Below are 14,583 nucleotides of genomic sequence, written 5' to 3'. Positions count from 1 at the left end.
AACTCACATCCCCATTTGCTTTCCCAATCAATCAATTTATTCAAGTCTTCTTGCAAGGCCACAACATCTTCACTTATGGTTTGTCCCAACTTTGCATCATCTGCAAACAACTGAATATCTCCATCCAAATCTTCGCCAATATCATTAATATACAAGTTAAATAGTAATGGCCCTAAAACAGACCCCTGAGGCACTCCACTAGTGACTTTCCTTTTCCTGGATATCACACCCCCATACACAACTTGTTGATACCTATCAGATAGCCAGTCTCCAATCCAATGCACTAATCTAATATCCAACCCCCCATCTGCTCTAGTTTGACTGTCAACTTATCATGAGGTACTCTATCAAAAGCTTTTGCGAAATCCAAGTATATTACTGTATATCCTTCTTCTCTGTCCAAGGAAGCAGTCACTTTATTGTAATAAGTAAGTAGATTAATAAAACATGACCTCCATTTAGCAAATCCATGCTGTCCATCAAAGATTATACCATTGTTGTCTACCCAACTCTGGATACTAGTTCGCACAAGCTTCTCCAACAACTTAACCACAACACCTGACACACAGATAGGCCTATAGTTTGATCCTTGAGTTTGATCACCTCCTTTATGAAGTGGCACAATCTTGCCCTCCTTTCACTCTTTAGGAACTTGACTAAGTGCAAGACTCGTATTAAAAAAATATGTCAAGGCAGGTGTCAACTCTCTGGAACATTCCTTCAGAATACGTGGTGATATATTATCAAGTCCCACAGCCTTATTTACATCTAGTTTACTCAACTCCCCAAACACCTCTTGCTCACTTACAGTCAGTCTCTCCTCCCCATCATCAACTGCTCTCAATCTCTCCATGAAGTCACATTCACAAGATTGAAAGATCTTTATGAACTGCTCATTAAGTATCTCCACAACACATTCTGCAACAGCTGTCTTTATACCATTTTCTCCAATCAATATCATCCTTCCATAATCATTCTTTCTTTTGCTGGCTACATATCGAAAGAACTCCCTAGGATTCTTTTTGGCTTCATTAGCTAACTGCTGTTCATACCTCTCTTTAGCTACCCTCACCAACCAAGTCACCCTCCTTGCCTGGTCTTTGTAAACCTCATGAAATTGGTTACTTCTACTTCTCTTATGCTGCCTCCACAATGCCCTTTTTCTCTGTATCGCATGCTTAATCTCTTTATTCATCCATCTCACACCTACCTTATTAAACCTTCTCACCCTTATGAGCCCTACTTGTCTACTTGATGGTAGGTTTTGCTTACCACAGAGTGAAGCCACTGCTGTTGCTGTCCTGGAGTGATTCAGGTCAGGATTGATGAGTTTGTGATCCTTTTGTTGTTACTCAGTGAATTTTGAGTGATGTAGATTACTCAGATTTTAGATAGGTACCTCTGCACTTTATCAGTATCTCAATAAAAATAAAGATTGGTAGTGGTCTATCCAATAATGTTCTTGTGTTATTGGATATCAAGTTGATGTGAAGCCAATAGCTTCTATATACAAAGTGCAGTTGTGAAGATACGTCATGTGTAAACTTTGTTTTCTTATGCTTGGCAAAGGATTAATAACAGTAATATAAATTCTTGTCAAATATTATCTACTTTGTAACCATGCATGCCATAAAGGCAAAGATAATTTAGTACTTACTGTGATTGAACTCAAAATTTACTTTGAAATTGTGCTTGTCATTACATACATAAAATACACCAAAACTGCCACATGTAAGGCAGTATTGGTCTTCTGAACATGGACTGTGCATGGATGTTATAGCTGATGCTGTGTCAGTGAACAGATGGGAGGACATAAGGCGATATTTGCATTTTGTTGATTCAGACACAATACCTACCAACAATAAAGACAAAGCAATGTGTATAAGACCAGTGCTGCAAAAGATTCATGAAACATTCCATGCTGCTGTCAGCCCAGAAGAATTTTAGAGTGTAGATGAGATGATGATTCCATTCAAGGGATGTTCACAACTCAAACAATACTTACCTAAGAAACCAAAAAAATGGGGTTTCAAAATGTAGGTGATGGCAGGCATTTCAGGCTATGTATATTGTTTTGATCTTTATCTAGGTGCAGATCCTGGAAGACAAAATTCAGACTCATTCAGTGTAAGTGAAAATGGTACTTAGGCTTTATCATGATCTTGCTAGTAAGAACTTCAAGGCATACACAGACAACTTCTTAACAAGCATCACCCTAATTAAGAAACTAAAGATAGAAAATCAACAAATTGTCAGCAAAGGTTGGCCAATTGGTAGAGCCTCTGCTACTAATGGCTCATGCAAAAAGTTAAGTAAGTTTGAGAGTGTATTTTTTTTTGAGAGAGTTTGAGGTTAGTAGTTGGAAGGGGATCAATCATTTGATGCTGTTAGCACACTCTCCCTCGATGAGGTCTTTGGACTCCCTGGATGTGTCACATAATAATATTTATTACATGGGTATATGCAGAAGAAATCGACTTCAAGGTGCTAACAAGAAACTGAAAAATGAAAAGGATTTGCAGAAGATGGGACGAGGAAATATGTCAGTTACCACGTCCTCTGATGGCATTACTGTCATTAGATGGGTTGATAACTCAATAGTACATGTGGTATCTAGCTACTTAGGAAAGGAGCCTGTCAGTGTATGTCAGAGGTTCAGTTGGAAAGAAAAAAAGTATGTTGAAATTCCACTACCTCGCAGCATAGCTGTTTATATAACAAACATGGAGTGGACCTCATGGACTCTCTTGTGGCTTTGTATCGAAATGATACCAGGAATAAACGATGGTATATGATAATATTTTATTTTATGTTGAATATACTTGTTTGTAATGCATGTATCATTTGGAAATGGGAAGAAAAAGAAAAATGGGATTTGTTGGAATTCAAATCAAGAGTGCAACTGCTTTAATATATCAAGGTACAGCTAGGTACAAAGAAACGAGGACGCCCTTCAAGTCAGACACCACCAGCAATAAAGAAAAGCAAAACTCACTCTGTGCTATATGAGAAACGTTTTGAAGGTGGTGGAAACTTCCCAAAGAAGACAACAGGTGTTAATACCAATCGTTGCAGAGATGTACACTGCAAGAGTAAAACAAGATACATCTGTGGTAGATGTGAGGTTCCAATATGTCTGGAATGTTTTCAGTCTTTCCATACAAAATGAGGCAAAGAGAATAAGACTGTTCTTGATTTATATAGCTCTACTGCAAATTCTAATTGTTCTACTTTTTTGTATGCACTAAGTAATCCAGATTTTGATCATTCATGAAGTGTTTCAGCAAAATATAGACTGTTTATAATCTGTTTTGTCATACTTTTGTAATGTTTTCAATGAAAATAAATTCCTTAGTCTAAATCATTTCCATATTGGAAATGTGGTGTAAGATGTGTGTGTAAGATAAAAGGACCTCCTAGATGAGTCTTTGACTCCATGAGGTCTTGTTTAATAATAATAATAATAATAATAATAATAATAAAAATATGTCTTTAGTCCATTGGTGTTAGTGCACGATGTCCTCAGATGAGCACATCATTTTTTACATATACAAGACATACATTTAGCAAAATTAATGAATTCATGGTAATACTGTAAGATTAAATGGTACTGCATCATGCCATTATAATTTTTTATAAATGAATATAAAAATTCATGCATGAGAGGGTTAATAAAGAAAAAAGAAAAAAAAAACAGAAAAGACAAAAAAAAAAAAGAAAAAGAAAGGTACAACAATAATAAATGAAATTGTTTTCCAGTCCCTCTGCTTCTAGAAAACGTGATGCTTATATTACACACACACTCTATAATTCAGTATATATAACTTTTATAATATTAATATGAAATTCTCAGTATTTCACATTACTTTGGGAATGAACCTAAGGTGGCGAACTTCAAGACCATGAAGAAGGCGTCTTTGTCTGGAGAGACTTTGATTCAAAGTAAATGGAGAACATTTTGGGATCCTGAAAATTTTAATACCACTGGTCAGTATATTAGATACAAACTGTAATAAGTTATAATTTGCAGATGAATAACTATCAAAATATACACAATAATAAAAAATGTCTCTAAAATATTAAACTTGATAAAATGGCAGGATGTACATTTCAAATTTCAATTTTATGATCACCTAAAATTCCTTTATCTTCTTCTTGCTTTTAGCTTCATCTTGCTATGTCTCCAATACTTCAATTTAGGCAGTTGCTCCATCACTTTCTTGTATTTGGTTTCCAGTCTCTTGCTAGTTTAACTATTCTTTTTTAGGTTCATCCTATTAACATGTTGATTCCATTCTAATCTCTTTTATCCATGCATTTATGGGTTGCAGCTGACATTATTCATAAATCTCGATTTGTTTTACACTATCAAATTTTGTTAACTATTTTTCTTAATGTTTTCATTTCATATATATTCATTGTATATATATAATATTAGTATATACATTGTATATGCTAATACTATATTCATTGTATTTTTGATGTTTCTTTCTTGTTTCACATGCTTATGTCAATATTGGTCAGACTACTAATTTATATATAATTACTTTTGATCGATCTTTATTTTTCAATATACTTGAGTTCAGACATCCCAATATTTTATTAGCATTCAGGGATTATTTTTTTTTACTTCATCCTGTGTTATATTTTCACTGTTATTTCTAGACTATTCAAATTTCATTACTTATTCCAGTATGTTTGCCATTTACTTCTAATTCACATCTTTTGCAATTACCACTGTTTTTAATTTCTCTATTGATATTTCATCATCAAATTCTTGACATGCACCATCCTCAATGGGTGTACAGAATATGATAGTACTACATTACAAACTTAAAAAACCACTAACTTCCTATCTACAATTTTCACAATTTTCCTCCAAATCAATCTGTTATCTGTCACGACTCCAACATTATCAGATTATTATATTTCTGTCTTCTAAGGTACTTATTACTGTCTCGATCCACTTATATCTTGGTCTTCCTCTGGATCTTTTTCCTGCCAACCTGGCAGAGAACACTTGTTTTGCTAAACTTTCCTTTCCCAGTAGAGGAGCTGAGAGATCTAGGAGTGATGGTGAACAAGGACCTGAAATTCAGGGACCACATTGCACAAGTTGTGAAAACACCACATCAAATGATAGCAATGATGCAGAGAAACCTGACATGCAGAAAGAGAGTTTATGATTCCATTGTATAAGGCCTTGATCAGGTCTCATATGGATTATTGTGCACAGATTTGGTCACCAGGTTTTCATGGTGACAAGGATATATTGGAGAGGTTAGTACAGAGAAGATTCACAAACGTAGTCAGTGAATCTTCTCTGTATTCTCTCTCAATCTGTAAAAGACAGATTGAGAGAATGTCAGTTGCAGAGCCTCGTGAATAGAAGGAAGAGAGGGGGGGGGGAGGATATGATTGAGACATATAAGCTGGTCAGAGGTTGTTATCAGGTAGACATGGAAGAAATTTTTCATAGAATGGGAGAGGGGAGTATAACAACAGGCCATTGCTGGAAACTATATATGGAGGGTGTGAGCAAAGGAGTGAGAAGCAGGTTCTTTGCATGGAGGGTGGTTGGTGAGTGGAATGCATTGTCTGAGTGTGTTGTGGATGTGGACATATTGTATGAATGACACATTGGTTGGATGAGAATTGTATGCAATAGTGAGTACCTCCCACGATGAGTCTCTGACTCCATGGAGGTCAAATGTTAATAATAATAATTCTGATTAAGTGACCATACCACCTGAAATTAGTTGTACTAACACATTCGTGGATCTATCAATGGCAAGTTCTTTCCTAGCATCCTCATTTTTAATACAATATTGCCATTGATGCCATCTGTTCACACCACTAAAATTTCTCAGGACTCTCATTCTCATATCTGCAGTCTCTAGTCTTTGGTCAAGCGTACTTCTAACCCAGCTCTCAGATCCATAAGTTAAAATTGGTTTGAACACTGTCTTGTATACAGCTAATTTCGCATTTTGACTAATCTGCCTCTTATTCCACTGACTTCCTACCAGCTTAGTTGATTTCCATATTTAACCATTTTCACTAAAAATCGTGCCTAAGTAGCTGAAATGTTTTACTTGTTCTACAGGTTCTCCATTCAAAATGCAGTTGATATTTTCAATGATTTTGCCTATTTTCATTATCTTTGTCTTGTTAGTGCTGACCTTCATACCATATATGTATATATATATATATATATATATATATATATTACAACAGTTATTCAATTTAATCAGGGAATTTTGCAGACTTGTACTGGATTTATTTAGAAGTATAACATCATCTGCATAAAGTAAAGAGCTGAGATTAACATCTCCAATTTTGATATCATGTTTACTACCACTTTCCTTCATAATGTGATTTATATAGATAACAAAAAACAGAGGGGATAATGTACATCCTTGTACATTACAAGAACAAGGATGTAACTGTAATGTACATCCTTGTCTGACACTAGATTTAACATTATACCATCTTCCTGTACTTCATTCAATTCTATCTACTGACTTACAACTCAAAGACTAAGAATTGTTTGATATAATACCCCATTGACACCATACAACTTAGCATTTTGAATAGCTTTTCTCTTGGCACTTTGTCATATGCTTTTTTGAGATCTACAAAACTTAAATAGACAGCCTGACAGCCTCTATTCAGCCTGAATCCAGGATTGTTCTTCACCAAGCTTCCCTTCCACAATCCTTCTCAACCGTTTCTCAAGTATACTTGCATAAATCTTACCAGGACCACTCAGTAGGTAAATACCTCTGCAATTCTCAAATTCAGTTTTATTTCCCTTTTTATATATGGTACTATGAGAGGTCTACTCCAATCATCCGCAATTTATCCCTCTGTCCAGGCCTTCTGAACTATGCAATGCAGCCACTGCAAGACTTCTATACCTCCATACTTGAGCATTTCTGGTCGAGAGGCACTCATGAGTCAAGCACAGTGACATGTATAAGAAGAGCTCCTGATTCGGATACGTTTTCTAGGAAAATAATTAAATATATATGCGTAATTGTTTGAGTAAGAGAGGCTGTAAACGTTGTGTGCTACCGGTTTTATTAGTGTGGGGGATTTTTTTTTGCCAAAACTTAATTACAAAATCGTTATTATTAGACTTAGTAACCTGCAAAAAATGGCAGCGGCATTGTCATTCCATGACTTTAATTTAGATTTCAGTCATTTCGTTAAGTGTGAGATCTGTTATATGTATTCTTTCAATTACATAAATGATTTGTGGAAATTTGGTGAGGATGGAAGAAGGGTGTGTGCAAAGTGCGACCTGAATGAGGAATTGATGAATGCAAATATGAAATTGATAACAGAAAGTGTTCGGAGCGAAATTGTCCCGGGGAAAATGAGTACGCGTTTGAATGAAAAGGATGGTGAGAAGAGAGGTGAAAAAAAGTTAAAAAATCAGTAAAAAAGAAAAAGAGCGATTTGAAAACTGTAATGGATTTTAAAAGGGACGAAAGTGAGGTGAGAGTGGTGGAAGGAAATCAAAGAAACGAAATTGAGAGAACAAATGAAACAGGAAATGGCATCACGCAGAAATCGAAAGTAAAAAAAATCGAAAGAATAGATGATAGTGAAAAAAGAATGAATGATAGCAAAAGTTCGACGAATGTTGTACTGAAAGTACAGAAACAAAGAAAGATGAATGAGTGTGAAAATGGGAAGAATGATAGTGAACATTGGACGCATGTTGGACCAAAGGTACGGAAACAAAGAAGGATGAATGAGAGTGAAAGTGAGAAGAGGGGGGTGAGAGTTACAAAGTTAGAAAGATTTAATGATATAGAGAATGTGTTGCGAGATTCGAAAGTTGAAATAGATTGGATGAGGCAAGAAATGAAATTGATGCAGAATGAAATTAAGAAAATTCAGGTAAAAACTATTAAAATAAATAACGATGGCATTAAAGAGTTAACAAAAGATGGGCGAGTGGCATTGTATGGCGACTCCATTATTAAAGGTGCGTTGGATGAGAGGATAAACAAGGTATGTTTTCCACGAGTAAAAAGACTAGAGTGATTGATAAATTGGATATGAGGCAGGAGCGAGCAAAAGAGTTAATAGTATTTATAGGTGCGAATGATTTGAGAGAGAACAAAGAGTGTGTCGTAATGGATATCAGGAGGCTGTTTAGAAGGATTAAAGACAATAGTGTGACAGGAAGGGTAGTCAGCATGTTGTCTAGGTATGACTGTGGTGAAATGAGGTGGAGAGCAAGGATTATGAATGATATGCTTGCTGACATGTGTGAGGAGACGGGAGTACAGTTTGTTAATGTGTGGAATGAGTTTGAGGGATGAAGTGAGCTGTATGGGAGTGATGGACTTCATTTGAGTGGTTATGGTGTGAGTTGCTGATGAGAGACTGCTGATGGAAGGTAGAGAAGTGAATAGAGAGAATGAATCAGATCGAGTGGGAAGTGATGTGGAAGAGTAAGAGAATAAGACAGGAGAGATTGAAGAAGTGGATATGAATGGGGAAGTGAGTGGTATGAGTATAGAAAATGAGAGAATGGGTGTGCAAGAGGAGCAGAGAAAAGGGGAGACTCAGGGTGGACAGGAGTACACAGTGTGAGAAAGGTGGATGCTCCAAGAGAAGGTACGAGCATGTGTAGGCAGGAAAGGAATGGGATAACCAGGGATCAAGAGGAAACAGTTGGAATTGAAAAGAGTTCTAAAATGAAGAAGCAGAAAGGGAAATGGCCCCAGTCGAGCATGGAGAGATCACATCGAGTGAGTGGTATTGGTGGAACTAGCAGTAGATCCAGAAATGAGCTGTTGTGTTTGTATACAAATGCTAGAAGTATAAGAAACAAGGCACATGAAATGGTTGCACTAATTGCATCTGTTCACCCAAAAATTGTCGGAATAAGTGAGACATGGTTGGAAGAGGCTGACATCCTGACAGGAATAGAGATGGAAGGGTATGATGTGTTTCATGAGGACAGAAGGGGTAAAAAGGGAGGGGGAAGTGCTATAGATGATAGAGAAAGAGTTATGTCCATATAAAGTAGAGATGCAAGAGGGAAATAGTACCAGTGGTTTTGACGCAGTATGGTGTGAGATAGAGGTGAATGGAATCAAATACTTGGTTGGATGTTGTTATAGACCTGGTAATGTGGATGGTGGTGATAATGAAATGTACAATCAAATTAGCCAAGTAAATAAGAAAAGGGTGATCATTATGGGTGATTTTATTTATGGCAATATAGACTGGAATGATGAGATAGCAACTGGAAGTAAAGAAAATGAGTTTCTGGAGTATTTGTGGGATAACAACCTCAGACAGTATGTAACAGAGGGCACGAGAATTGATGGTCTTGGATTTGGTTATCTCATCAGAGGATGTAATTATAAATGAGGTGTCAAATCATCCACCAATTGTTGAGAGTGACCATGAGGTGATAGCCTGGGTGGTTGACAGCAGTGTGAGGACCTCTGTGAGAAAATGGTATATGTTGAACTACAAGGCAGGGGGATGATTATGAAGAGCTCAGGAGACAGCTTGAGGGGTGTAACATGGAATGAAGAGTTAGCTGGAAAAGAGATCAATGCAGCTTGGGGGGATTTTCAAAAACTGTTCAGTAGATGCAATGTCTAAATGTATTCCAAGGGTAAGAGGGTTAAATAAGGTGGGTGTGAGATGGATGAATAAAGAGATTAAGCATGCAATACACAGAAAAGGGCATTGTGGAGGCAGCATAAGAAAAGTTGAAGTAACCAATTTCATGAGGTCTACAAAGACCAGGCAAGGAGGGTGACTTGGTTGGTGAGGGTAGCTAAAGAGAGGTATGAACAGCAGTTGGCTAATGAAGCCAAAAATAATACTAAGGAGTTCTTTCGATATGTAGCCAGCAAAAGAAAGAATAATTATGGAAGGTTGACATTGATTGGACAAAATGGTATAAAGACAGCTGATGCAGAATGTGTGGTGGAGATACTTAATGAACAGTTCATAAAGATGTTTCAATCTTGTGAATGTGACTTCATGGAGGGATTGAGAGCAGTTGATAATGGGGAGGAGAGACTGACTGTAGGCGAGCAAGAGGTGTATGAGGAGTTGAGTAAACTAGATGTTAATAAGGCTGTGGGACTTGATTATATATCACCACTTATTCTGAAAGAATGTGCTAGGGAGTTGACACCTGCCTTGACATATTTTTAATATGAGTCTCGCACTCGGTCAAGTTCCTAAGGAGTGGAAGGAAGGCAAGATTGTGCCACTTCATAAAGGAGGCGATCGAACTAAAGCATCAAACTATAGGCCTAACTCTGTGTCAGGTGTTGTGGTTAAGTTGTTGGAGAAGCTTGTGAGAACTAGGATCCAGAGTTGGGTTGATAACAATGGTATTATCTTTGATGGACAGCATGGATTTGCTAAAGGGAGGTCATGTTTTAGTAATCTACTTACCTATTACAATAAAGTGACTGCTTCCTTGGACAGAGGAGAAGGATACATAGCAATATACTTGGATTTCGCAAAGGCTTTTGATAGAGTATTGACATGTTGAGTTGACAGTCAAACTAGAGCAGATGGGGTTGGATATTAGATTAGTGCATTGGATTGGAGACTGGCTATCTGATAGGTATCAACAAGTTGTGTATGGAGGTGCGATATCCAGGAAAAGGAAAGTCACTAGTAGAGTGCCTCAGGAGTCTGTTTTAGGGCCATTACTATTTAAATTGTATATTAATAATATTGCCGAAGATTTGGTTGGAGATATTCAGTTGTTTCCGGATGATGCAAAGTTGGGACAAACCATAAAGAGTAATGAAGATGTTGTGGCCTTGCACGAAGACTTGAATAAATTGAGTGATTGTGCAAGCAAATGGGGATGTGAGTTCAATATTGCAAAATGTAAGGTTGTAAAATTTGGAAAACAAAGATGGGATGCAGAATTTATGCTTGGTGAGAATATATTTTTGGAGGTAGAGGAAATAAGAGATCTGGGGGTGATAGTGGATAAGGATGGCGATGTTGTCCCCTAAAATTTAGGGGACACATCGCCAAAATTGTGAAAACAACACAAACATTTCTGGGAATGATGCAGAGGACACCGACGTGTAGAAGTAGGGAGATTCTTGTTCCATTGTATAAGGCTTTGATTAGGCCACACATGGACTATTGTGCCCAGATTTGGTCACCGGGTTTTCAGAAGGATGAAGAGATGTTGGAAAGGGTCCAAAGGCGACTGACTAAGGTAGTTTCTGAACTCTGGAATGTTCAGTATGAGGAAAGATTGAGAAGATGTAATTTGCAGAGTCTGGTGGAGAGAAGGAAGAGGGGAGATATGATAGAGACCTACAAGTTGGTAAGGGATTGTTATAAGACCAATGGTGGATAAGTTCTACAGAGAATAGTGGGAGATCAGGGGAGAACCAGAGGTCATCGCTGGAAACTGTATAAAGAGGGTGTGAGTAGGGGAGTGAGAAGCATTTTTTTTTCGTGCAGAGTTGTGAATGATTGGAATGCCTTGCCTGAGAGTGTGCTGTTTGCAAGGAGTTGAGTGTGTTTAAGACACAGCATGATGAGATGTGTGTGTGATAAAAGGACCTCCCAGATGAGTCTTTGACTCCATGAGGTCTTGGGAAATAATAATAATAATAATAATAATAATTTGACTGATATTTGGTAGTGTTGCTATGGGTCTGTAATTACTAATTAAATTTTTTTTTCATTTGTATATGGGTGTGATTATGGCAGTCTTTAACATACTTGGTATTTGTTCAGTTTTAAATATTTTATTTATTAATTTCAGTAGGATAGGGCCTAGGCTAGTTGAAGGTTCCTTGATATCTTTAGGTCCTATACCATCATTCCTGGGCCTGTGTTTGGTTTGATGTATTATAGACAGAAGTTCTGCATCTTTTATGGTTGGGAACCATAATGTGTGTTTTGATTGTGGTCCAAGTGGGAGATCATGTTTTGTAATTGGAGGGATATTTCTGTGCAGTTCTTGGATGGAGTCTGCAATGTATTAGTTAAAGTCATTTGCTAGTTGTTGGATACATTTTGTGACTTTCATGAAGCTGTATTTTATGATTTCAGAGGTGGTGGTACTGGGAACATAATCTAGCATCTTGTTGATCAGATGCCAGGTTTGTTTAATGTTGTTTTGTGCAGAATTTATTTGTCTTTGTAGTAGATTCTTTTTGCATTTCTTATTTGTGTTGTAAGGCGATAACTTATTATCTTTTCCAACTGTTTCCTCTTGATCCCTGGTCATCCCATTCCTTTCCTGCCTACACATGCTCTCACTTCCTCTTGGAGCATCCACCTTTCTCACGCTGTGTACCCCTGTCCACCCTGAGCCTCCCTGTTTCCCTGCTCCTCTTGCACACCCATTCTCTCATTTTCTATACTCATACCACTCATTTCCCCATTCATATCCACCTCTTCAATCTCTCCTGTCTTACTCTCCTGCTCTTCCACATCACTCCCCTCTCGATCTGATTCATTCTCTCTCTATTCACTTCTCTACCTTCCATCAGCAGTCTCTCATCAGCGACTCACACCATAACCACTCAAATGCAGTCCATTACTCCCATGCTCACTTCGTCCTACAAACTCATTCCACACATTAACAAACTGTACTCCCGTCTCCTCACACATTTCAGCCAGCATATCATTCATAATCCTTGCTCTCCACCTCATTTCACCAGTCATACCTAGGCAACATGCTAACTTCCCTTCCTGTTACGCTATTCTCTTTTATCCTTCTAAGCAGCCTCCTGATATCCATTATGGCACACTCTTTGTCCTCTCTCAAATCATTCATATCAATTAATAATATTAACTCTTTTGCTCGCTCCCACCTCATATCCAATGCCTCAATCACTCTACTCATTTTACCACCTGGAAAACATACCTTGTGGATTCTATCTTCTAGCACACCATTAATAATGGAGTCGCCATACAATGCCACTCACTCATCTTTCGTTAACTCTTTCATGCCATCATGATTTATTTTAAAAGTTTTGACCTGAATTCTCTTAATTTCATTCCACATCCATTTCCTTTCTTGCCTCATCCAATCCAATTCAACTTCTGAATCTTGTGAAACATTCTCTCTATTATTCAGTCTTTCTAACTTTCTAACTCTCGACCCCCTCTTCTCACTTTCACTCATCCTTCTTTGTTTTCCTTCTTTCGGTCCAACATATGTCCAGCTTTCACTGTCATTCTTCTCACTTTCACTCTCATTCATCTATCTTTGTTTCCATACTTGCAGTCCGACATGCGTCCAACTTTCGCCATCATTCTTTCTTTCGATTTTTTTCGCTTTCGATTTCTGCATCATGCCATTTCTAGTTTCATTCGTTCTCTCAATTTTGTATCCTTCCACCACTCTTGCCTCACTTTCGTCCCTTTTAACATCCATAACAGTTTTCAAATCGCTCTCTCTCGTTTATTGATTTTTTTAGCCTCTCTTTCCCACCATCCTTCTCTTTCAAATGTGCACTCCTTTTCCCCGCAACATTCTCTGTACTAACACTTTCTGTTATCAATTTCATATTTGCATTCATCAGTTCCTCATTCAGGTCACACTTCGTACACACCCTTCTTCCATCTGCTCTAAACATCCACATATCATTTATGTAATCGAAAGAATACATATAACAGACCTCACACTTAACGAAACGACTGAAATCTAAATTATAGTCATTGAATGACAATGGTGCTGCCATTTTTTTTTTCCCTGCAGGTTACTAGGTCTAATAATAAAGATTTCGTAATTAAGTTTAGGCAAGAAAAATCCCCCACACTAATAATACCGATAGCACACAACGTTTACCGCCGCTCCTACTCAAACAATTATGCATATATACTTAATTATTCCTAGAATAACTTATCTCAATCAGGAGCTCTTCTTAGATACGTCCACAGCGCTTGGTTCACTAGCGCCCTCTCGGCGCTAGTGAGCCATATTTAATTATAATATTTAATTACAATAATATTTAACAAAATCCTCATATTTGCAAATTGTTTTTGTTATTTGTTTGTTCTGTTTATCAAAGAGTTCTTGGAAAAGATCTACTAAGCTAGCTTTTATATTCTATAAACCTTTTTCTAGTAATAAATTTACGGAATTCAAATTATAAGACTCGCCTGTATTTTTTTTTGTCTGATCAGTACATCATCTGATTCTGCCTCCGGTGTAATGGGCTGCACTGTGGGTGGCAGCGTTTCTTTGTTCTCTCTGTAGTATTGGCACTTGCATTCCTCTCATTTTGCACTGGATTTGCATTGCCAGGTTGTTTCTGAAATTCCAGAACATGTAAAGTGAAGATTCCTAAGGCATTTCCTACAGGTTATATGATTTCTGTAGAATGATAAATCCTCCCAGCACTTGTTGCACTTTATGACTCACCTTTCTTCCCTTGAGCAACTGTAGCGTAACTGTAAAGACGGTGATGTCCTTTGCTCATTGGTGACTAGTGAACTGTGTTCAATTTTCACCACTCAAAATTTGGATTCTATTTAACCAATTTCAGTGAATTATATATCACTGTCTTCAGCGTGACAAGTAGAATTACTTTGACA

The 14,583-nt window shown here is 37.3% G+C and overlaps 1 protein-coding gene across 3 annotated transcripts in view; it reads right to left on the bottom strand.

Annotated features, from left to right (window-relative positions):
• LOC150106221 (protein tyrosine phosphatase domain-containing protein 1-like) overlaps positions 1-14,583 on the bottom strand; it is a 719,641-nt gene that overhangs the window by 292,889 nt on the left and 412,169 nt on the right. For all 3 annotated transcript variants that reach the window (XM_090392247.1, XM_090392246.1, XM_090392248.1), the window contains exon 10: positions 3,867-3,966. In XM_090392247.1, the coding sequence (XP_090248373.1) occupies positions 3,867-3,966 (100 nt within the window). The remainder of the gene's footprint in view (positions 1-3,866; positions 3,967-14,583) is intronic.

Source organism: Typopeltis vanoorti, chromosome 5 (assembly GCF_054136105.1).
Source record: "Typopeltis vanoorti isolate ZY-2024b chromosome 5, IOZ_Tvanoo_1.0, whole genome shotgun sequence".
Taxonomy (NCBI): domain Eukaryota; kingdom Metazoa; phylum Arthropoda; class Arachnida; order Uropygi; family Thelyphonidae; genus Typopeltis; species Typopeltis vanoorti.
The sequence above is the reverse complement of the archived record's forward strand: the minus strand, read 5'-3'. Positions and strand labels throughout refer to the sequence as shown.